At 42.6% G+C, this 24,349-nt stretch overlaps 1 protein-coding gene across 1 annotated transcript in view; it reads right to left on the bottom strand.

Moving 5' to 3' along the window:
- Positions 1–24,349, bottom strand: part of GFRA4 (GDNF family receptor alpha 4) — a 701,474-nt gene that overhangs the window by 46,990 nt on the left and 630,135 nt on the right. The window contains exons 3-5 of the mRNA XM_073611024.1: positions 22,175–22,453; positions 17,977–18,057; positions 1,119–1,464 (exon numbers count right to left, since the gene is read on the bottom strand). Coding sequence (XP_073467125.1) covers positions 1,119–1,464; positions 17,977–18,057; positions 22,175–22,453 — 706 coding nt within the window. The remainder of the gene's footprint in view (positions 1–1,118; positions 1,465–17,976; positions 18,058–22,174; positions 22,454–24,349) is intronic.

Raw genomic sequence — 24,349 nt, 5'->3', positions numbered from 1 at the left:
AGTACATTTTCTGCCAGTTTGTAAAAATCTGTGATTTTTTTTTGCAACTGCCAGTAAATATCAGGGGCTGATCATTTCATGCTGTGTTGACTTTCTAAGTGTAAATCAAGCAAATCACTTTGTTATAGGTATTCTCAGTGTTTCCATATTATGTTTACGCTGTTCAAATATTCACTGTGTTAGTTTTCAATAGGAGTTCTGTAATTTCTCAGGTTGCCAGTAAAAAATGTGCTCCGCCAGTAAATTGTAAATGTTTTGTCAGTAAAAAATGCTGCAGAAGGTTGGCAACCCTGGTCGAGTGGCTGTCCTGTGATATTGTGAATATAAGAAGTCAGTCACTTGGCATGAGCACCATTCAGAGATCACTTTGCATTTTTTCAATGAGCACCTTTGCATTCTCTGAATCGACAAGGCGGAGAGGCTGAGCAGTGATGTCACGTTCTCCACCAATCAGATAAGGTTTTTGCAAACATTGAAAAAATGCAAAGCATTCTCTGAATGGCACCTTTCAGTGTTCTCAATGCAGCAGGGCAGCCGCTCGGCACTGGACTGGAAAGCTAGTGGAGATCACTGGAGTAGCGTCTACTACAGTGTTTTCAAGCCTCTAGAGCAGTGGTTCTCAACCTGGGGGTCGAATGACTATTTGCCAGGGGTCAACGAATCCTGGGCTGTTCTTGAAGCCTGCTTTCCAGTCTTTTTGCAGTCGCCCAGCAAGAGACAACCTATACTACAAAAATAATTTTACTGTTAGGGGTTCCCACAACTTGGGAAATTTTATCAAAGGGTCACGGCACTAGAAAGGTTGAGAACCACTGTTCTAGAGGCATCCTACAGACATGGTATATGCATAGTCAATTTGGCCCACACTGGACCAATGCTACTATGTAAAAATATATCAATATCTCAAATTCTTCTTTAAATATATTATTTGTAAGTAGCTGTCTCAAGAGTCTCAAGGTTCCATCTTCAACATCTGGAAAGTAAACTTTCTGAGCTTCAAGTACTTCTTTTTTAGTTACAGCTGTACAATGAAAACATCTGTGGTACCAGTGAGGTCTCAACGTCAAAGCAGCCGATAAGGAAAACAGACAATATAACTTAAACTACAAGACAAATACCTGCAGATGTAATCACCCTTGCAGGCATCCAGCGGGGTCAGGCAATTTGGCTTCTCTTTTGACTCATAGGAACATGCTGGGACAATGGTTTGTCTTCTACGTTCGGCACAAGCTGTGTCTTCGCATGGACAGAAGAGCAGTTCATTGGTGTACTCTGCAGGAACCCGGTCAAAGAACTTCCTCAAGGCCTTGTGGCACTTGGAGCGATTGCAAGCATCATTCCGCGTGGTGGTGCGTATACACAATCCGACATACTCCGTCCGCAGTTTCTGGCATGTGGCGTCTACATTACAGGCTTTGGCGGCATCCAGGCAACGGTTCACTTGTGTGACTTCATTCTCAGAACCTAGAAAAGATGTGACACTTATAAGCTGACCTGGATTTAAACAGAAACACATTAAAGCAATGGTATCAGATCCAATTTTGTAAATGTACTGCCCTACCGTACATATGTAGGTTGCTCTACCTTCTGTTTTTCTTTTTTTTTTTCTTGTGACTTTCTACACTGAAAATCTCAATAAAAAATATATAAAAAAAAAACAAAAAAAAAAAAAACAATGGTACATCTATAGCAAAAAAACCTTATGCAGTAGTAATTTTTATTTTTAGAAAAAGAAGATAGAAAGTAAGGGGAGATCCAAAATTTTACAGCTACCACCAAAAATTTTCTACCAGGGACAACTCTTCCAGCAACAACTTTTAAAGGTTGGATATTCCCTCATTCTAAGGAGATTTGCTCTCACTCGTTTTTCTGTCTTTTGGACAGATAGCAAAGGTAAACCCGCACCCATTAAGTACCTTCTCCATTCTGACTTAAGCAAAGCAAAATGTTTTAGCTAGAGTTTCATTTGAACTTTTTTTAGTTTTGGATAGAGTGATGAAGAGATTGAATCCTCCATCAGGTTTTTACTACTGTTTGGGCCACCCCTAGGGAGATTTATTCTCTCTATTTGTCCTGGAGACCTTCGTAACCTTTACTTAAATTGTAAAAAAATCCAAAATTTTGATTTTTCAGCTAAACAGAAATTGAGAAGTATTTAAAAGGAAATACGGTACTTTTACCTGTTGACAACTGTCCTAGACATGATTTTCTTTCACTTCCTGATGTATCATGAAGACAGGAAGAGAAAGCTCTCAAAAGGTTGGATTTATAGAGATACTACAAACCAGTTAGTTAACATAAGGATATCACACGCCAAATATGAAACAGCAGGGATTGTAAGACTGGCAACCAATTCAGACTAGTCTGAGATATTGTCTTCTCCGTTGCTACCTATGGTTGTGAAAGTTGAACCATGAAAAACGCAGACAGAAAGAAAATTGATGTGGTGGTAAACCCTGTGTAATCCATGTACAGCAAAAATAACAAACAAGGAAATAATGGATAGCACAATACAAGTTTTACTGGATGACAAAACTACAAAACTTAGGACCAACTATAAGACAAAAAGCAAAGGTGGAGCTGCTCAACTTCCAAAAGTCCAAAATATGCTTATCGATGTTATCCAATGCAGGTCCTCTTGCATGTTTCAGTCCATGAGGAGCTTAGTCATAGAGTCACGGACTGTTTGGAGCCAGCATTCTTCGGTTTTCGGTTACCTTTAGACTGTGGTGGAAAGGGAGATTCGCATCATGGTTGTGCAGCCGACAAATCTGAAGCAACTGTGTGATACTATCATGTCAATATGGACCAGAATCCAACACCTTGTTGAATCTATGCCATGAAGAATTAAGGCAGTTCTGAAGACAAAGGGGGGTCCAACCAGGTACAAGCAAGGTGTACCCAATAAAGTGGCCACTGAGTGTATCTGGATAGATAATAGGACAAACATGAATAGAGGAACCATTTTACATTGGTGGTCATTGGGAAAAGGGTCCCATTATACTGGCGATCAGTATAAAGAATGCCCTCCTACAGATAGGTAAAAAGATCCTTGGTGTCAGTGTTTACTTTTCTGGGTGGCGGAATTGCTCATTGTGCAAGGAACCCCTAGCAACCTCTGGAGGGTTTGCCGAAACCCTTGTTGAGAAAGACTCCTCCAAGCAGTAAGGAGGGTGCGATAGATAGATAGATAGATAGATAGATAGATAGATAGATAGATAGATAGATAGATAGATAGATAGATAGATAGATAGATAGATAGATAGATAGGGAGATTGAGATACAGAAATAGATTCAATAAACAGACAGAAATATAATAAGATAATCTAGATAGATAGACTGACAGATACATACTGCACATTGAGATAACTTTAGATAGTTTGGTTGGCTTTGCTCTTTAGGAGCACTAGACGTTATAATGTTAGAGTCCACACAGGCACAATTCCGATGTGTAATGTTGCATGGTAAAGTCATTAAAGAGCCACAGTCTCAGCATGTTGGGAAGTCTAGCTGTAGCATGGAACAATTCTGATTTTCACATGAAATCTAATCATTTATGTCTCCTGCGAATCCTTTCCTTGAGCAAGCCCCAAGAAGCGGGGACAGCTGGTCACTTAATATCTTCATCCATCATCCAGAGAGTTTCTTAGTACCTGCTCTTCCATGTGTTGCCTGAAAGGCAGTGTTCGCAGTGCATAAATCTCGCGCCTCTTGCGTAACAGGGTTGCACATGAGGCTCCCAACATCCTCTGGGGCCCGGGCAGCATAATTGAAGGCAGGTGTTACATAGACAAGTGCTACAAGGATCTTGGCTGACTTTGTATGTTAAGGTTGATCTCATACCGATGTTTGCTTCTCCGGCTCGTTGGGTGGTTTGCCGATCTCTCTGGAGGCCCCGTGCCAGAATCGTTCTGGACTCCTGCTTCTTTGGATTTATTGGGCTCCCTTCCTGTCAGAGCTGCTCCGTCTCTTCCAGCAGACGATGATATTCCACATGGACAAAATGAAATGTCATTATTCATCTGCCAGGCCTTGTCCAAGAACAGCTCGGAAAACTTATGCTTAACTCCAGCAGAATTATATCTAACGTTAGGAGTAGTGTTTGCTCCTTATAATGTATAGACTGGACAGAAATGTGCATAAAGTCCTTTAAACAGGAAAAGAGGAATATAAAAAAAAAGAGATACATAAAAAAGATAGATATTTTTTTAGTGAGACTGGTAGGTGGCTTTTATGTGATGAAGACTTAAAGTGGTATTAAACCAAAAAAGTATAATATATTGCAGCTTACTAGTCCTTAGATATGGTGGCTACATTAGTTTCTTTTTTTTTTTTTAACTTTATTTTTACTTGGTGATCCAGCCAGTTACAAGCTTCCTGTCCTAGGGTGTCTCCTCTCTGGATGAAGGAGCAATGGAGACACTTTTGATAGATGTGCTAGCAAATTTAGATGGATTTGGATAAAAAATTAAAGCGGAGCTCCAGCTAACTCTCTTTAAGCAGTTACGGCACCATTTGTTCCCTGTTAGGGATAAAGGTTTTATATAAATGGATAAAATCTGACCATTGTAACCATCTGACCATGGTTTGTCCCAACCTTGTAACTGCCAATTTTGCTGAAGAGCTTGGTCTGCTAAAGGAAGTTAAAAAATAAAAGACTTAGATCACCAGTGAAAATAAAGATCATGTGTAAGAATTGGTAAGCTGCAATATAATACATTTTTGTTTTTGGATTTAATAGCACTTACAGTTGAAATGTCTGTACTGCCTACGTAGGCCATGGCGGCACATAGCCAAGTATTCATTGTGTTGTTGACATCCCTGAGTAAAAATGAAAGTTTCCAGACTACCCGTGCAATCCAGCAGAGTCCTCATTTCCGAGTCCCTTCAGATTTTGTGTATTTTTCTTGGAGGAAGTGCCTATTGTGCATTATTATATATGGTCCCCCAGGCAGCTTGGGCTGCAATACTAACCTGTACTCTGGAGCTGTCCCATGAAGTAGCTCTTCTCTATCACAAGATGTCCTCAGTCTTATGGGGATAAATGACGCCCAGAATCACTCAACCTAGAAGACTAGAACTAGGGTTGCCACCTCATCCCTTTAAAACTGAACACATATTAATTACACAGGTTCTGGGGTTAATTTAATGCAAGTAAGGCATTCAATGAATTTAATTACCACTTTAATCAGCCACAGAATCCGTGTAATTAATATGTGTTCAGTTTTAAAGGGATGAGGTGGAAACCCTACTGAGGATATACTGTGAGGGCAGGATGTCATGGGCCCACCACATGTGCAGACCAAATCCGTGCCACTGCAGAAGACGGCAAAGCCTGGAAAAGAGGTTAAAATGGTCCTGCAGCATCATGTGACTGGCATTAAGACATCTGGAAAAGATGAACTGAACTGCAAGCAGGCCATGCTTTTTCCTGCGGATCTAGCCATTGGATCTGGGTAACCCAGAGCAGAGGGAGCATACTATTTTTTTGCCCCCCCCCCCAAATCCAGGGTGTCATCTTATTTTGTTAATGGAATATTAGTCACCTGATTGGGGTCACTGGAGGCTAGGGTTGCCACCTCATCCCTTTAAAACCAAACACATATTAATAACACAGGTTCTAGGGTTAATTTAATGCAGATAAGGCACTAAATTAATTGAATTACCACCTTAATCAGCCACAGAACCTGTGTACTTAGGTGGAAACCCTACTGGAGGCCCATGACTGGGAAAATAGATTTTTAATGTGTAAAATTTGTTTGAGTGTTTACCGTATGCAACACAGCATCACAGCCACGGCTAGAGTTATCTTCTTGCCCTATCAGGCCGAATGTCTTGAGCAGCCAATCCTCTATGTGTAATTATCTATCTACATATCTGTCTGGAGGCCAGGCCTCCATTGGATCAGGTAGCTCCGAGAACCATCCCAGAGGAAGAACAATGGAACGTTCTGTGTGCTGTGCACAGTGGAAAGTGTATAGAAAGCCCGCAGTAATGCTGTGCATTATTAACTCAGCGTGCACCCTTAGGACAGTGACCAGATGCTTGATGTTATTGCTTCACTATTCCTTAATCTGCTCTAAAGTTTGCCTCCAAATTGTATTGCTGAGTCTGTGCCTTCCTATGAGGATAATGTCATTACATTTCAGCTGCCATACTGAGAGACTATCACCATGCTCCCATTGTTTAACCCTCAGTACCAAGGAGGCTCTGTACCACGGCTACAAATTAATAGAGCCCACAGGTAAAAGGGGCAGCAGAGAACATTTATGGTTTAAGTGTTTGAGGTATGGGGCCACAGTACATAGATAGATAGATAGATAGATAGATAGATAGATAGATAGATAGATAGATAGATAGATAGATAGATAGATAGATAGATAGATAGATAGATAGATATTGAGAGATAGATGGATAGATAGGTAGATATGTAGATAGATAGATAGATAGATAGATAGATAGATAGATAGATAGATAGATAGATAGATAGATAGATAGATTAAAGTTACCAGATTTTCAAAATTAAATCCAGGGACACCCGACTGACCATGTTAAGGACACACAGGGGGTTATTTACGAAAGGCAAATCCACTTTGCACTACAAGTACAAAGTGCACTTGAAATTGCACTGAAAGTGCACTTGGAAGTGCAGCCACTGTAGATCCGAGGGCGACATGCAAGGAAAATAAAAAACAGCATTTTAGCTTGCATATGATTGGCTGATAAAATCAGCAGAGCTTCCCCTCATTTCAGATCTACCCCTCAGATTTACAGCGACTGCACTTCCAAGTGCACTTTCAGTGCAATTTTGAAGTGCACTTTGCACTTGTAGTTTTCAATTGTAGTGCAAAGTGGATTTGCCTTTCGTAAATAACCCCCAATGAGCGCAGAGCTGAGGAGTATAACGCAGGTGGTCAAACAGTATAGCTAGCTTCTGTGTTCTTAAAGCGGAGTTCCACACAAAAATGGAACTTTCGCTTTTCGGAACCCTCCCCCCCCTCCGGTGTCACATTTGGCACCTTTCAGGGGGGAGGGGGGTGCAGATACCTGTCTAAGACAGGTATCTGCACCCACTTCCGGCATAGACTCCTATGGGAGTCTATGCCTCTTCCTGTCCCTCCGCGCTGTCTCCTGGGAAACACACAGCTCCCAGGAGATAGCGGGGACCAGTTACAATGCGCAGCGCGACTCGCGCATGCGCAGTAGGGAACCGGGAAGTGAAGCCGCAACGCTTCACTTCCTGATTCCCTCACCCAAGATGGCGGCGGCAGCTGCCGAGAACCGAGCGGGTTCTCGGTGTCACCTGCCGACATCGCTGGACCCTGGGACAGGTAAGTGGCCATTTATTAAAAATCAGAGTTTACACGCTCCCGACAGTAATGCACAGAGTGCAGAGGTTAGAGGTAAGTGATGCACCGAGTGCAGAGGTCAGATGTAAGCGATCCACCGAGTGCAGAGGTCAGAGGTAAGTGATCTGAGTGCAGAGGTCAGAGGTAAGTGATCCGAGTGCAGAGGTCAGGGGTAAGTGATCCACTGAGTGCAGAGGTCAGAGGTAAGCGATCCACCGAGTGCAGAGGTCAGAGGTAAGTGGTCCACCAAGTGCAGAGGTCAGGAGTAAGTATTACATGGAGAGCAGAAGTCAGGAGTAACACTAGCAAGTAGTGGTATTTTCGCAATCATAATAATCACTAGTGGAGTGGGAATCTTTCTTCATGCTCCTCATCCCTGGCATGTCCCAGGGCTGCGAGGCACTGCAGAGTAAACAATTTACTGCGCAGGTGCCTCGGCCACTCCGAATTGGAGCTGCTGGACACCATAGCTAGGAGATGGAAAAGGAAAGGCAGCACACATGCGCAATTGCCTACATAGGCAAGCAGCACCACTTTGGGGAAGCCAAGGCCTCTGTGACATTTACAATTCACTGCCTCATGGCCAAGGACATGCCAAGTCCTCAAAACAGGGACTGTCCTGAGAAAAGAGATGAATTGCAAACAGGTAGATGAATAGACTCCTAGCATTCCCTAGGAATGAGAAAAGATAACAGCACTGTCATTATTCTTTGCACTGGGTACTGAGCCTGCCTTTCCCTCTCTCTTCTATCCAGGCTGGCTGGTTAGATATGGAGTCGAATGAAGGCTGACTTCAGACACATCTCCTCATGTGGAATCCAGATGTCTGTAATGTTATGAAGCTGCAGCGATCGCTGATCCGCTAGCACCTCTTCAGTCTTCCGTTAGCTCTTGATTGAGAAACATGGTATGATCCATCTCATTGACCGCAATATTAGCTTTACATAGGAAAGGCCGCCATGACTGCGCCATTAATCATGATCAAAGGGTCTGTTTTACACAGCGGAATATGATCCAGGAAAATAGCGGGTTTATAATGAGAAAAATAGCTCTCGCTACAATCCGTCTCTCCCCTCTGTTTTAGGCTGCTATGATGAGAATATAAATCTCTTATTCTGGAGGGCTAAATACACATATTACAATGTGATTGTACAATCTCTTTTAGGCTGCATTCACATTAGCCTACCGTGTTTGATTTATTTAAATGCAGATACATTTATTTTTGGAATAAACACATTTTATGATTCCCAGATCCAGTTCTGTGTTCTGTGAAGTACTTCCAGTCCGGGGCCTTTTCTGGCACTTTTTGTTCGCATGCAACAGTCAGTATTTTTTGCTAGAAAATTACTTAGAACGCCCAAACATTATATATATGTATTTTTAAAGCAGAGGCCCTAGAGAATTTGCTTTTGCATTTTTTTATGTCACACGGTGTTTGTTCAGTGGTTTTTCAAACACATTTTTTGGGGAAAAATAAACTTTTTTGAATGTTAATGCAAAAAAACCCCACAATACATAGCTAATTTTTTTGTAAAATATAAAATTTACGCTGAGTTAATAGATACCAAACATGTCACGCTATAAAATAGCGCATGCCCATGCAACGGCGACAAACAACGGAAATTTTACTATCCATAGGCTATGCTTTAAAAGCCTTTACGGGTTAACACTTTTGATTTACAGAGGAGGTCTGGTGCTAGAATTACTTGCCATGATCCGATATTCGCAGTGATACCTCACATGTGTGGGACGATCGCTGTTTGCGTGCAAGCGAGACCAAAGCACGCATTGGCCTTTGCGCGCAAGCATGGGAGGACAGGGGTACTTTAATTTTTTTTTGGAATTGTTGATTTAATACATTTTTTCTATGTTTACACTGTTGCTTTAATTAAAAAAAAATGTTATCACTTATTGCTGTCACAAGGATTGTAAACATCCTTGTGACAGCAATAGGCATGTGGCAGGTACTCTTTATGGAGGAATCTGGGGTCAATAAATCCCCAAATTCATCCTCTGCACATAAAAGCATTCAAAATACCAAGATCTGTGTTTTTGAATGCTTTTGATTTTTTTAAAAAAAGGTGCAGATGGTTTCTGAGTAATCCGGAAATTATGTCACATCATGGCTTCCCGGCTTTGCTCGGCTGTCTGACCAGCCAATGTGGACATGCTGGCTGGTTGCTTGGGTCTCCCAGTGGGATGGGAAAGCCCAAGAGAGCTGGGGTCTAAACCACCTCATCAACAGATATATGTAGATAGCTGACAGAAGTTTGAATGCTTCACACTCTATCTCTACAAAAAAGCTATTACCTAGACTTGGGGAAGGACTAATTCTGTTACAATGGTGACCGGGAGAGAGATCTAAGCACATTGATTGCAACATATTTTAGGAGAAAAGTGAAGTCTTTTGAGTTCTACATACTGGAAAGATCGGCATAGGTTTGTGGGTGACCTGTTAATTTCCCAAATGCCTGGTGGGACCACTGTTATGGTGGTCATCTTGAGCTGGTAAGGAGCCTCATACCTCACTTGGGTGCAAGTCACTGTGGATGCTGGATTCACCTGTGTCACATCTCTTCAGAATTTATTTTGATCATCTACCCACTTCACTTATGGACTTTTTTTTGGTATAATTTTTGGGATCACATTTTTTTATGCTTTATATTAATTTTTTTTTTCACATATGACATATGTTGTGACATTTGTCTCTATCTTCTATAGGAGACCTGTGTTTCTCTTAATACATTGTGTGGTGGATTAATCACTTTTGTATGATTTTTAGCACAATTTATTAATTCATTTAGTTTTAGCGCTGCACATATTTTTTATTGTTTGGTGTTTTGGAGTTTAGTATTGGACTTTTAGTGCTGGCAGCTTTTACACTTCACATATCATTTTACACTGTTTTAGCGCAGCGTTAACCCTCTCTTTGGGTTTTTTTGACTATATATATATATACTGTATATATATATATATATATATATATATATATATATATATATATATATATATATATATATGCCATACTTGGCTGATGTGCTTGGATGTGCTGATGACACTGTTACTCCACTGATCTCCACTTGCTTCCAGGCTGAGCGGCTTCCCTACTGCATTCTGGACACAGCAGTCAGCTGCTCAGAATGAGTGTCATTCAGAGAATGCTTTGCAATTCATGAATGAATGCAAAGCATTTTCTGATTGGACAAGGTGGGGAACGTGACATCACTGCTCTACCCCTTCACGTCATCAAGTCAGTCATTCTAATGGCTGAAGGTTGAGGTTATTATGGTACCGCACCATATTTACAATTACACATTGTTAATGTTTATAACTCCCCCTAAATGAGGCATTCACTGAGCAGTAGTTCAAAATGACCTTCAATCATTCTGTACCTTCGCTACCGGGCAAGCCTAATCATTTTTTATATTTCCCTGAATGAGTTGTTCAATAGGTGTTGGAACAGGTGCAGAATGACCTCGTCCTTCAGCCATTCTGCTTCTGAGTCATTCACTAGGCAGCGTTATAGGGGCAGAGGGACCTCCTTCTTTAGCCATTCTCCTCCTGAACCACTGCTGCTACCTACACATTGTTTATATTTACATATCTCCCTGAATGGGTCATTTACTAGGCAGCAGCAGTGGCACAGGCACAAAATGACCTCACCCTTTTGCCATTCTGCTTCTGAGTCATTCACTAGGCAGCGATGAAGGTGCAGAAGGACCCCGCCATTCAACCATTCTCCTCCTGAACCATACCTCCCAACTTTTTGAGATGGGAATGAGGGACACCTATTAGCAAAAGTATGCAGGCATAAGACACACCCCTTGCCACGCCCCTTAAAGGAGAATTGTACAAAAAAACAAGATGGGTTAAACCCACTAGTGCTTTTTTTTACCACTACTATTCCTTTATATTGGCTTTTGGAATTTACAAATGCAACAAAAACAATTTGAAAGGTTTTAGCGCTAGAAAACACTTTTTTATAGATCTATATAGATCAGACCAAAATGAGGGACAAATGAGGAGGAATGAGGGACAGAGGGACATTGCTCCAAATCAGGGACAGTCTCTCGAAATCAGGGACAGTTGGGAGCTACGCCTGAACCACTGCTACCTACACAATTAATCATTCACTAGGCAGAGTTATAGGGGCAGAAGGACCTCATTCTTTAGCCATTCTCCTCCTGCACCACCACCGCTATCTACACATTGTTTATGTTTACAGCTCTCCCTGAATGGGTCATTTACTAGGCAGCGGTGGTGGCACTGGCACAGGCATAGAATTACTTTACCTCTTTGCCATTCTGCTTCTGAGTCATACACTAGGCAGCGTCGTAGGGGCAGAAGGACCTCATCCTTCAGCCATTCTCCTGCTGAACTGCCGCCACTACTTACACATTGTTTATGTTTACATCTTTCCCTGTATGGGTCATTCATGTAGCAGTGGCACAGGAGCAGAATAATCTCAGCCCTGTGCCTTTGCTATCACCGCGACCTACACATTGTTTTTTGTTTACATCTGCTCCTGAGTCATTCAGTAGGCAGCAGCGAAGGCACAGAAGGATCTTGTCCTTCAACCATTCTCCTCCTGCAGCACCACTGCTACGTTCACATTGTTTATGTTTACATCTCTCCTTGAATGAGTCATTCACCAAGCAGTGATGGTGGCACAGGTGCAGAATGATCTCAGCCCTGTGCCTGGGCTGTCACCGTGACCTACACATTATCTATGTTTATATCTCCTCCTGAATGAGCCATTCAGTAGGCAGTGGTGCAGATGCAGAATGACCTCATCCTTTAGCCAATCTGCTCATGCGCCGCTGCCACCTACACATTGTTCATATTTACATCTCTCCATGAATTAATCATTCACTAGGCAGCAGCTGTCAGGAAGGTGCTGGCCAACTGAAGCTCTTAGGGAAATGCACAGGCGCAGCCCTGCAGGTGCTCGTCTTACCAGGCACAGGCTCATGGATATGCACGCGCGTGTTCGCCATTAACGCTGGCACCAAAAGACCTTTGTAAGTGCAGCAGCTGTACTAGTCCATTGCTGATCTGCAGCTGTACCCGTGTTCCTGAACCTGATTTTGCTTACTTCTGTGTTTGACCCGGCTTGCTCTTGACTTTGCTTGAACGCTACCCGCCCTGGCCATGGCCTGTATCTGGACTTTGCCTCAGCCTTCTTACCATCTGCCTAAACTTGTTTTGCCAACCTCTGCCTGTACCTTGACCATTCCTTGCCTGCCTTCTATGCCTGCATCTGACCATCAGTCCGCATCAGTCTCTCATCTCACCTGCCCTGCATGCACCTGCCTGGCTCCCACTGGAGCTTCCTCTACTGTGGCCCACCAGTCTTCCTGCACCAGCTATCAGCTGCTACCTACTGCTGCCTGCTGCCCACCAGCCCAGGGTCTGCTGTTTCTGCTGACATCTGCTGTTCCAGCTATCTGGTGCATTCTGATAACGCACCCACTACGCATCACTACTTCCAGCAGAGGACTACGCGGGCAGCTATACCTCACTGAGGCGGCACTGATAGGTGTCACTGATGGGCACTGATGAGGCGGCACTAGTGGGCACTGATGAGGCGGCACTGATAGGTCTCACTGATGGGCATTAATAGGCGGCACTGAAGGGCACTGATAAGCGGCACTGATAGACACTGATAGGCAGCACTGATGGGCACGAATAGGCAGCACTGATGGGCACGAATAGGCAGCACTGATATCCAGGACACTAATAATCAGTGCCCTGATTATCAGTTTAGATGTCCCTTTCACACAAGCCAGATATCGGCTCTCCTCTCCTTACGCTGTCAGTGTGAGGAAAGGAATGCCAATAACCGGCTTGTGTTTACTTCACGATCAGCTGTCATTGGACACAGCTGATCACGTGGTAAAGGGCCGCTGTGATTGGTCCTTTACCCTGATCTGTGATCAGCTGTTTCCTAAGGACAGCATGATCATGGGAGGACGTCCTTAGACGTCCTCCCAGTCTTTCGACTATAGTGTGGACGGGAACTGGTTATATCCAAAATCAAACATTTATTATATGCAGCTTACCAATTCTTAGAGGTGATGGCTGCATTTGTTTTCCTTTTCTAGGCTTTTTTCCTTCTATTTTCATCTGGTGATCCTGCCAGCACATATGTTTTTTAAAAAGCACAAGCTCTCAAGCAGAATGTATCAGTTTACAGGGATGAGACAAACCACTTACAACTTGCAGGGGTGATTAAAATGATCAGCTTTTATTTATTCATGCAAAACCTTTATCCCAAAAAAAAAAAAAAAAAATATGATTGGTAAGCTGCAATATATTAAATTTTTTAATACCGCTTTAAAATTCACCATTTCTGAGATGAATTCCTACAAAGCCCTTGAATTTATGGTTAGACCTGTCTGCTTTTTAATAATCACACATTGACTCTCCACTGCGAGCGTTCACGGATTTCCCCCCACAATTCAGAGACAATCGCTGTTATGATGATACTTTCTGTAGGTGGCGGATGGAGAACAGATAATATTATGCCGTTCTTAGAATTATATTCCGGGATCCGGAGGACTGTGACAGGGTATTCCAGGCTCACACAATCTGTTTTGCTTTCAAAATACATCAGATTTTCTGGGAAATAAACATCTTTTTTATTTTCCCTTTGTGTCAGCCATAAGAAGGACCAGCATCTGGTCTCCACCTGGCAAATCGCATTGCTGAAACAGCTGAGGTGAGTAGAATTTTGGTTTGGCTTATGTAAAGTGCACCTGTACTGCTGCGATAAACATAATGCTGGGAGGTGGCAGAGGTTAGGGACAGAGGACACTGGAAATGGTTGTAACTAATCAAAAAAATGGTGGAGGTGTATATTTAAATTTTAACACTTAACCCCTTTACACTATATTACCAAAAGTATTGGGATTTGTGCAGGCCAGTCAAGTTCCTCCACCCCAATTTGCTCATCCATGTCTTTATGGACCTTTCTTAGTTTGTGCACGGGTACAAATCATTTGGTGGAGGGGGGATTATGGTGTGGGGTTGTTATTCAGGGGTTGAACTTGGCCCCTTAGTTCCAGTGAAGGGAACTCTTGAAGACATTTTGGACAATTCCATACTCCCAACTGTGTGGGATTTGGGGATGGCCCCTTCCTGTTCCAACATGACTACGCACCAGTGCACAAAGCAAGGTCCATAAAGACATGGATGAGCGGAGTTTGACTGGCCTGCACAGAGTCCAACATCAGTGCCTGACCTCACAAATGTGCTTCTGGAAGAATGGTCAAACATTCCCATAGACACACTCCTAAACCTTGTGGACAGCCTTCCCAGAAGAGTTGAAGCTGTTATAGCTGCAAAGGGTGGGCCAATTTAATATTGAACCCTATGGACTAAGGCTAGGATCCCATTGAAGTTCATGTGCGTGTAAAGGCAGGCGTCCCAATACTATAATGTACAGTATCTCACAAAAAGGAGTACACCCCTCACATTTTTGTAAATATTTCATTATATCTTTTCATGTGACAACACTGAAGAAATGACACTTTGCTACAATGTAAAGTAGTGAGTGTACAGCTTGTATAACAGCGTAAATTTGATTGGACCCTTACTACGAACTGTGATCAGCCGAGTCTCATTGACTGGCTGATCATAAAGCGAGCAAAACATGCGCCCCGCAGGTGGCGCGCAGGCGGCACATTTTTGGGAGGATGTACATGGACACCCTCCCGGCAATTAAGGTCCGCACTGTAGCCATCTTTCGGCTATAGCACAGGCGGGAGGTGGTTAAATTGTAATGCATTATTTTAGCATTTCTCTAGAATTGCCAAACTCATTATATACTCCTGGAGCAAAAAAAAAAAAATAGAATAAGATGTTATTACTTATAGTATTAACTTACCGTATATACTCGAGTATAAGTCGTTCCGATGGGAAAAACGTATTGACCCGAGTATAAGACGAGGGTGAGAAATGCGCAGCTACTGTAAGTGGAAAAGAGGGTCAACAATGCCCATTTGCAGCATCACTGTGCCCATTTGCATGACTCACTGTGCCCATTTGCAGCCATAGGTCCCCTGAACTTCAAACTCGGTAGTTAAGGGTTCCTAGATGCCCCCTAGCTGCAGCCAAAATTTGGGGTCTCTGAACCCAAGGGGTCCCGAAATGACATTGCTGCAGATGGACACAGTTGACCGAATTTGGGGCCCTGTATCTTGGGGCCACTTAGTGCTAAGAACCCCAAATTTCCAAAGCTGGGGTTTCTAGCACCAAGGGGCCCCGAGATACAGGGCCCCAAAAATCAGTTCAGAAAATGTCAAGCACTTTTCTGCAGCAGAGAATGACATTTTCCGAACCGGTTTTGGGGCCCTGTATCTCAGGAACCCCAGCTTTGGATATGTTATGGTACCAGTTCCACTGGGTTTGCACACCAAATTTGGGGTTCCTAGCACCAAGTGGCCCTGAGATAGGGCCCCAAAGTCGGTTCGGAAAATGAAATTTTCTTGCTGCAGAAATTGTGCTTGACTCGAGTATAAGTCGAGGGGGGCACTTTCAGCACAAAAAAATGTGCTGAAAAATTCGACTTATACTCGAGTATATACAGTATATATCACAATGGCTAAATCTGTGTCTATAGTGCATGTTTAAACCTTAATATCATAAAAAATAACATGAATTGTATACATTTTTTACTCCAGGAGTAAATAATACGTTCGGAAATTCTAGAGAAATGCTAAAATAATGCATTATTTTTTAACTAAACTAATTCGATTTTAGTCGACTAAAATGTACTGGAGATTTTAGTCTACTAAAATATAGGAGATTTTAGTCGACTCAAATGCGATTAAAGCTATAACTATTCAGATGACAAAAATACAACTAAAATTAAAATTGTATTTTAGTGAAAAGACTTTGACTAAAACTAAAAATTAACACTGGTGTCAGGGTCAGTGTTATGCAGGGTACACACGGTCGGACTTTCCGACAGGAAATGTTCGCTGTGAGCTTGTTGTCGGAAAGTCCAACCGTATGTATACTCCATCAAACATTTGCAGTCGGACTTTCCGCCAACAAATGTTGGCTAGCAGGTTCTCAAATTTTCCGCCAACAATTTTTTGTTGTAGGAAAGTCCAATCGTGCGTACACAAGTCCGTCGCACAAAGGTTCCATGCATGCTCGGAATCAAACAGAAGGAGCCGCACTGGCTATTGAACTTCCTTTTTCTCGGCTCGTCGTACGTCTTGTACGTCACCTCGTTCCCACGTTCGGAATTGTTGGCCAACATTTGTGTGACCGTGTGTATGCAAGACAAGTTGGAGCCAACAACCTTAGAACAAAAATCCACGGTTTTTAAGGGTATGTGTCATGGTTAAGGTCAGGGTCAGGTAGTATTAAAACGTTTATTTATTTTTCCATATCTGTTACAGAGAGAATTTCTGCCTGTGTCCCAATGGGGAGACTTACCTTCACTTCCTGTCAGCATGTATTTCCATCTCGTCATCGGAATGTGTCTGAATTGAAGGATATTCCCCATATATCTTAGGCTGGATTCACACCTATGCATTTTTAGTGCTTTTTGCATTTTGCAGATTTGCACTAGAGTCCATTTAACATGGTTTCCTATGGAACTTGTTCTGTAGTGCAAATCTGCAAAATGCAAAAAACACTAAAAATGCATAGGTGTGAATCCAGCCTTATGCCCTGTACACGCGGTCGGATTTTCTGACGGAGAAAGTGCGATTGGATCGTGTTGGCGGAAATTCCAGTCGTGTGTGGGCTCCATCTGACTTTTTCCATCGGAATTTCCGACACACAAAGTTTGAGAGCAGGCTATAAAATTTTCCCACAACAAAATCCGATCCTTTAAATTCCGATTGTGTGTAGACAATTCCGACACACAAAGTGCCACGCATGCTCAGAATAAATTAAGAGACGAAAGCTATTGGCTATTGCCCCGTTTATAGACCCGACGTATGTGTTTTACGTCACCGCGTTCAGAACGATCGGATTTTCCGACAACTTTGTGCGACCGTGTGTATGCAAGACAAGTTTGAGCCAACATCCCTCGGAAAAAAATCAGATGGATTTTGTTGTCGGAATGTCCGTTCAATGTCCGATCGTGTGTACAGGGCATTAGTCTGGTGTATCTCTCATCACTTTTTATCTCAGTGACAATGGTCACCAGCAACAGCAAAAAAAAAAAATATCTGCACAGGGGTTCTAACCCTTTCCTTCTCTACCCAAAACTAAAAAGAAAAAAAAAATGCCTTTTACATTTCCTTCTATGTCCAAAGCAAAAGCAGTAGGGAATCAGGCCTCCTTGGGTATGTGTTCACAAGTAATCAAAATCAAACAACTCTTAATAAAATTACTTCTCTGATGGATAACCATGCAAAGGTAACATGGGATGATAAATATGGATTTAGCTTTGCCAGAATGAAGGATAACGTAAATACATTTTTTTGGCGGAGTGTAGGGGGGCGAATAGTCTTGCAAACCCTGTCCCGTTCCTGGCCACAAAAATCCCCACATATACACCTCTGCAGACACTCCAAAAGGTGTTGGATTTTCTGATGTTATTGCAGGTGACAGGAACACATTCTGTGCATGTTGTGTGATAATACAATGAGGAGCGCATTACCTGCTGTTATGGACGCCAGCCTGACGTAGTCAAAGCCCCTCACAAATGACTCATAAGGCGAGCTCTCTAAGACACTGACACCTAAAAAAACAACAGGAACACAATTAGTGGAATTAGACATTGTCCTCTGCTATTGTGTTTATTTCTGCTTTGCATACTAGAGTTGCTGGTTTTATGTGAAGCCGCCTCACACTGTGCAATATACATCAATGTACATCAGTGTAGACATCACTTATAAGACAATACAATTGGTGTTTTCCGATGACTGCATTCATTTACTGAAATAACCTTACAATGAGTTGAGTAGTTAGTCACATTCAACTGGACTTGTTCTGTATTACTGAAGGCATTTCATAGCCTTTCCAAGCAGAAGAGGGGGCAGAAGGGGCATGTACCCCAGGTGCAGTGTTGCTATGTGTAGAGGAGGGGCATTCTGGGATCTCCTGCCACTGACACATTCATCACTGTTAAGCCCTATAGTTGCGCACCAATTTTAAACTCTTCAGTTTGCTCTAGTGGACCACAAACATTGGTACGATTTCATAGCACACCACAAACAATACCTACATTTTGGTGTTCACTCTTATTGGCATTTCCCCTTCTTCTCCACCTGGGGTGGGACACAGTTTTCCTTAAAAAATGGAACTTCCGCTTTTCCGGTCCCCCCCCGCCCCTCCGGTGTCACATTTGCCACCTTTCAGGGGGGAGGGGGGAGCAGATACCTGTCTAATACAGGTATTTTGCTCCCACTTCCGGGCATAGAAACCCGAGCCATCTGCGGGTATCTACGCCACTCCCCCCCCGCTGTATTTTTGGAGACACACAGGTCCCAGAAAACAGCAAGAACCGGTGGGATAGCGCAGCACGAGTTGGGCATGAGCAGTAGGGAACCAGCTGCAAGGCTTCACTTCCTGATCCCCTTACCAAGGATGGCGGCGGCAGCACCCGACAGCCGAGGGACAGATCGGCTTCGGGAGCCGACATTGCGGGCGCTCTGGACAGGTAAATGTCCATATTTTAAAAGTCAGCAGCTGCAGTATTTGCAGCTGCTGACTTTAAATTAAAAAAAAAAACAGCGGAACTCCTCTTTAAGCCCGGTACGCAAGGGCCAAATGTCAGGCGGCATCAGCCAGTTCAACAGAAGGCGGCCAAAATTTGGCCTATGTGTACGGCAGCTGGTGTGACAGAAGCCGGCCATTAATCAGGCTTCTGTGGAAGGGGCATGACCGAAAAAGGTCTGCTGATTGACATTCGATCAGCATTCTCAGCCAATGGCTGAGAGCACTGACTGGTGTGTTCTGGCGGCGGGCCGTCCTCCCCTCAGAACTCAATAGCTTAGCGGAGGAGATCACTGTACTAACATTGCATAGTTAGTACAGCAGCTCCTCCTGAGCTGTCAGCTTTTTTTTTGTTCACCCTGCTGGGTTAAATGAAAAAAAAATAGTAGTTTGGTATCACAATGCATTCCCTTGTCTAACACAGTGTGCTACTCCCTGAACTTGATCCCATGACCTAATGTTTGCATAACTGTTGCTTTAATGACTGCACAACCTCCAGAAGGGTTTGCAAGCATTAGGTCATGAGATCAAGTCCAGGGTGCAGCACACTAAATTAGACAAGGGAATGAATTGTGGTACCAAGCAGTTTCCCATCTTCAACCTGGGTACTGGATGACCTTGTCTCCAAGTTACTTCTTCAGTTTCAATGAGTGTCAGGAAGATACCACAATGTTTGTATTTACACACGGACACCTTAATCCAATCACCATGGATAGTGTAGATGTCGATTGTCTAAAAACAGGATAGAGAGACTGAAAGGTGTGGAGATAACCGATTCTAATTACATAGATGAGAATGGTGACGATGACCTTGTGGAGGAAGACAACTTGTCCACATCCCTATGAGACTATATATTAGAAACTGGTTTTCCTCTGATGGGACTTTATAAGGCAAGAGTCTTCAAAAATATCAAAAACATGTATAGTTTATTTGGTATCAAAAAGATTAAAAATATAACAAAACAACATATATAAATACTGAAGAAAACATGAAGGATGCTACAAAAGGTGTGGACAATAACAGTATCCTTGTAAAGGTACACTGTGAACATAAAACCACATCAGCTATACAAACTATCCATGTTTTTGATATTTTTGAAGACTCTTGCCTTATAAAGTCCCATCAGAGGAAAACCAGTTTCTAATATAGATTCTAATTACATAATCCCATGCTCTGTGTCCAGGAGTCTGCATAGGTGTTAATTCCTCAATTTAAATGGGTAAAGGTGTGAATTGTTGTCAAATCTTGGTCCAAGCAAACTATTTAAAGTGGTGACAAACCTGGAGTTAGGCTTTAAGGTATACGACGGTCTATAAGTCCTATAGAATTTTCCCTCCTATGCTGTGATATTCGTTCCTGCAGAGGATGTTTGGCTGTCCACTATTACAGTCCTTGGATACCTCACTACACTGCATACTCACTTCTGTTGGAGTGTTGGGTCTTTTCTATGAACAAGCTTCTGTCTCAGTGTATTGCTAGGCTTGAAGGACACGGGGATGTGATGTCTGTTAAAGATCCTTTTAAGTTTTTCTGACACTCTAGATGGCTCAACTTTTTCAACACATAGGAACCCTTGAAATAACTTTTCGGTCTCAGGAAACCCCTGCTAAAAATGACAATATCTACAACTCATAATACATTATTGTGATGTCAGTGGGAAGAATGTTTCTTACACTTATGGTCATTAGGAAAAATTACCCCCTTACAGATAGCTAAAAAGATCAATGAGATTAGTGGAAATTTATCTGAGAGGCAGAAATTGCTCATTGCTCAAGGAGCCCCCAGCAACCCCTGGGGGAACCCTCAGGTTCCATGGGTTCCTGGAGAAACCTTGCTCTAGATACATTATGGGATGACTATATTGCTCTGTGTGTTCAGCTTCTCGCCCCTGTTTGATGGTCCTATGTTTTTGCTTGACCTCTTGGATGTTTTAACAAAAGCTTTGTCTGAATGGGAATAGGTGGTCATGTTTTTACGAGACCATATGAAAGTTTTAACCAAAGCTCAGTCTGAATGTAAATAGAGGGATTAAAGTGGTTGTACACCCTGACGTCACGCAACTCCCGCCAGTCCCAGAGCCGGAATTTGCGGGCCCGGAAGGAAGCGGGGTGAAGATGGTCGCTTGCTACTAGTGGGGACAGCGGTGACATCGCGGGCTTTGGTTTCAGGTAAGTGACACATAATGGGCTACTATGCGATGCATAGTAGCCCATTATGCTTTACCTTTGCAGGGAAATAAAGAGGAAGTACAACCCACCAGGGTTTGCTTCCTCTTTAACATGTATGCAGATTTCCAGACTCCAAGGATAAGACTGTAACTAGAACAGGAAGTTCCACAATTTTCACACATCCCATCCTGTTCTTGGTAATCAACATCTACACATCTCATGGTGATTGGATCATGGTGTCTGTGCTACCCGTGTTCATAAAAATGCTGAAGCATCTTCATATTATTCATTGAAACTGAGAAGTGACTTCTAGAATCTACAAAACATTACAGGACAAGCCTGCTTCAATATGACTAACCACTACTAGATATACCATGACTAGAGTTTTGAGGCTTAGCAGGGACTTTTTTTTCAACAAAGAAGCTAAGGAGGTACAGGAAAACTCGTAAAAAGCGTTCCATCCACAGGCTGGATATTAGAGTCCATATTGATAATATGTATCAGTTTGGAGGAAAGAAAGGACAGGTGAGACATGACTGAAACATTTAAATACATAAAGGGTCAATAAGGTTCAGGAGAGCAGTATTTGCAATATAAAGCTAAGAACAAGAACACAGGGACAAGACCTCAAGCTAGCAGAAGGAAAGTTAAAAAATAATCTCAGAAAGTATTATTGTACAGAAAGATGTTTGGTCCTGGCCATTTATAAATAAATAAAAAAAAAATGAAGAAAACCAAACCATATTCACTTTAACTGCACCAAAGTTGCAAAAGTGTTCATGGAGTCTTTGGACCCATCATGCTAATATGCTACCGGCTACATGTCCCAGTTGACCCATGGTTTTCAATGCATTGAGAACGGCTCCCTGAAATTCCATGGTTTTCAATGCATTGAGAACGGCTCCCTGAAATTCCATGGCGGCCTTTATAAGGGAGAAGATCGTCAAAACAATGACATGAATGATACCCCACCTTCCATCAGCGTGTGGTGGATGCTCCAGTATATGTTCAGGCAGTTCTTCTCCTTTTTCATCCCTCGTTTGCACTTGCAGCCATGCAGCTGGCTGGAGTGGAGAGCGTCCACGGTGCGCTTGCACTGACTCTTGGCGTTGGGTGCCAGTTTGTTGGCTCCGTTCCCTGCTATGCACTGACGCAGTGTCCTTAAATTGAAGCTGCAGCCTGGGTTATTCTTGCAGGCCTCGCCGGCCTGGAGGCAGTCTCTGCTTGTAGATGGCACTCCTGCTGTCCTTTCTGAAAATCATGAGAAAAATTAGAAATTCGGTTAGCAAGCCCAACTTGGCCAAATTCTTTGTGTCATTAGTTTGAAGCTGAACTCTAGGATAAGCAAATATTGTCTAAGTGCATTCATCAAGTGTATTCTACCTTGAATCTTGGTGTGCTTTGTGTATTTCTTCCAGATCTGTGCAGTAATAAAGACCGGTCACTGCTGCGCTCTCCCATTGTGCAAGGTGACTGGTCTGGTCTACGCCCCCTCCTGTAGTTTTCTGCAGGCAGCCTGCAGTGGGTGGTGCCTGCTGGGCCCCTCCCACAGTTCTGCTCTCTGCACAGGCAATGTACAGCACAATGATGAGGTCACTGCTACTTTTATAAGGTTATAATTGGGTTTGCAAAGGCATTTGCTTTACATAAAGTGGAATTTTATCCTTTGCGGCTATTAACTTCTTGGTGCCGGTCGCACGCAAATATGCGGCCTCTCGGCAGGTGGGTCTCGGCGCTGAGCGGCCACATATTTGCATGCATTTAGTGCAAATACAGCTGTCTCGAGAGCGCGCCCTGTCTACTCCCACCAGAGGCGAACGGAAAGCTTTTCGATCATGTGGCTGCCGTGACAGCCATTTACGGCGTTCACATGATCATAAAGCCCACCCCACCTCCCGGCACCCTAAACCCCTTAAAGGGCCAGGAGGTGCTGGTGTCAAGAGGTTAGCAAGTTTATTTAATTACATTTTTGTGCCCCGAGTTCAGCTTTAAATCCTCAAGTCAGTACGACATAAAGGAAACCTATTAATAAATACAGCTAAAAATTTTAGTTTTGAGTAGTGTGGAAAATCGTTAAATGTTCTGTCCCAGCACAAACACAGCCCTGGGGCTCATACTAACGATCAGGAACAGGGACTCCTGATTGCACCTAATTGCTGTGATAGCCTCTGATTGGCTACCACAGTGATCGGTCTCCTCTGAATGGACAGAACGATACACTGATTCTTTCTTTCCTTGCCACGGGAGAAAAATGGCAACAAACAAAAGTATGTAAAAAAATAAAAATAAAATAAAATAACTAGGTCAAGGTTTGATCTAGGTCAGTGCCAGGAGTTAGGGTTAAGGTAAGGATCAAAGGTCAGGTTCAAAGGTTGGGGTCAAAGATCAGGGTCAGTATATTTTGGGTAGAATTTTTTAAATTAGTATCAGTATCAGTGTGTTTTAGGTGGCATAAAAAAAGCAAAATGTGCACAGTTATTTCTGGACCCTACTATAGTACAAACAACAAATAACGTACATATATGTGATATTGCTGCAATCGTCAGGAGCAGGAGAATTTATTTTGGGTTGTTCTTCAGTGGTAAGTTATGGTAATAGCTAGAATTATACAGCTAAATTGAATACATTTTTTTTTACTATTTTGGGACAGTTTTCCTTTGATAATAGAAAAAAATCAGGAGATATCTGTTACTATTTACCACCAAAATAAAGCCCAATTTGTCCTTAAAAAACAACAAAACAAAAAAAATAGTATAATGCAGCTGGATACACTAAGTAGTACATAGCGATGATATTTTTATAGTTTTTCTTACACATATCAAAGGTGCAAAATTGTGTACAGGTGTTAGAATTTGTTTTACCCTTCTTCATGAAGGGATTAAACAGGATTTATATAGCACCAATAGTTTGTGTAGCACTTTGAAAAATAAAAGGTGACAATACACTCACGATGGAATTCAAGACAAGAGAGTTAGTAGAGCCCTGCATTTGAGAGCTTAACCACTTCAGCCCCGGAAAATTTTACCCCCTTCCTGACCAGAGCACTTTTTACAATTTGGCACTGCATCGATTTAACTGACAATTGCACGATTGTTCGCCGCTGTACCCAAATGAAATTTGCGTCCTTTTTTTCCCCACATTGGTGGT

The sequence above is a fragment of the Aquarana catesbeiana genome, linkage group LG01 (genome assembly GCF_042186555.1).
Source record: "Aquarana catesbeiana isolate 2022-GZ linkage group LG01, ASM4218655v1, whole genome shotgun sequence".
NCBI lineage: Eukaryota > Metazoa > Chordata > Amphibia > Anura > Ranidae > Aquarana > Aquarana catesbeiana.
This window is presented reverse-complemented; position numbering and strand designations above follow the sequence as displayed.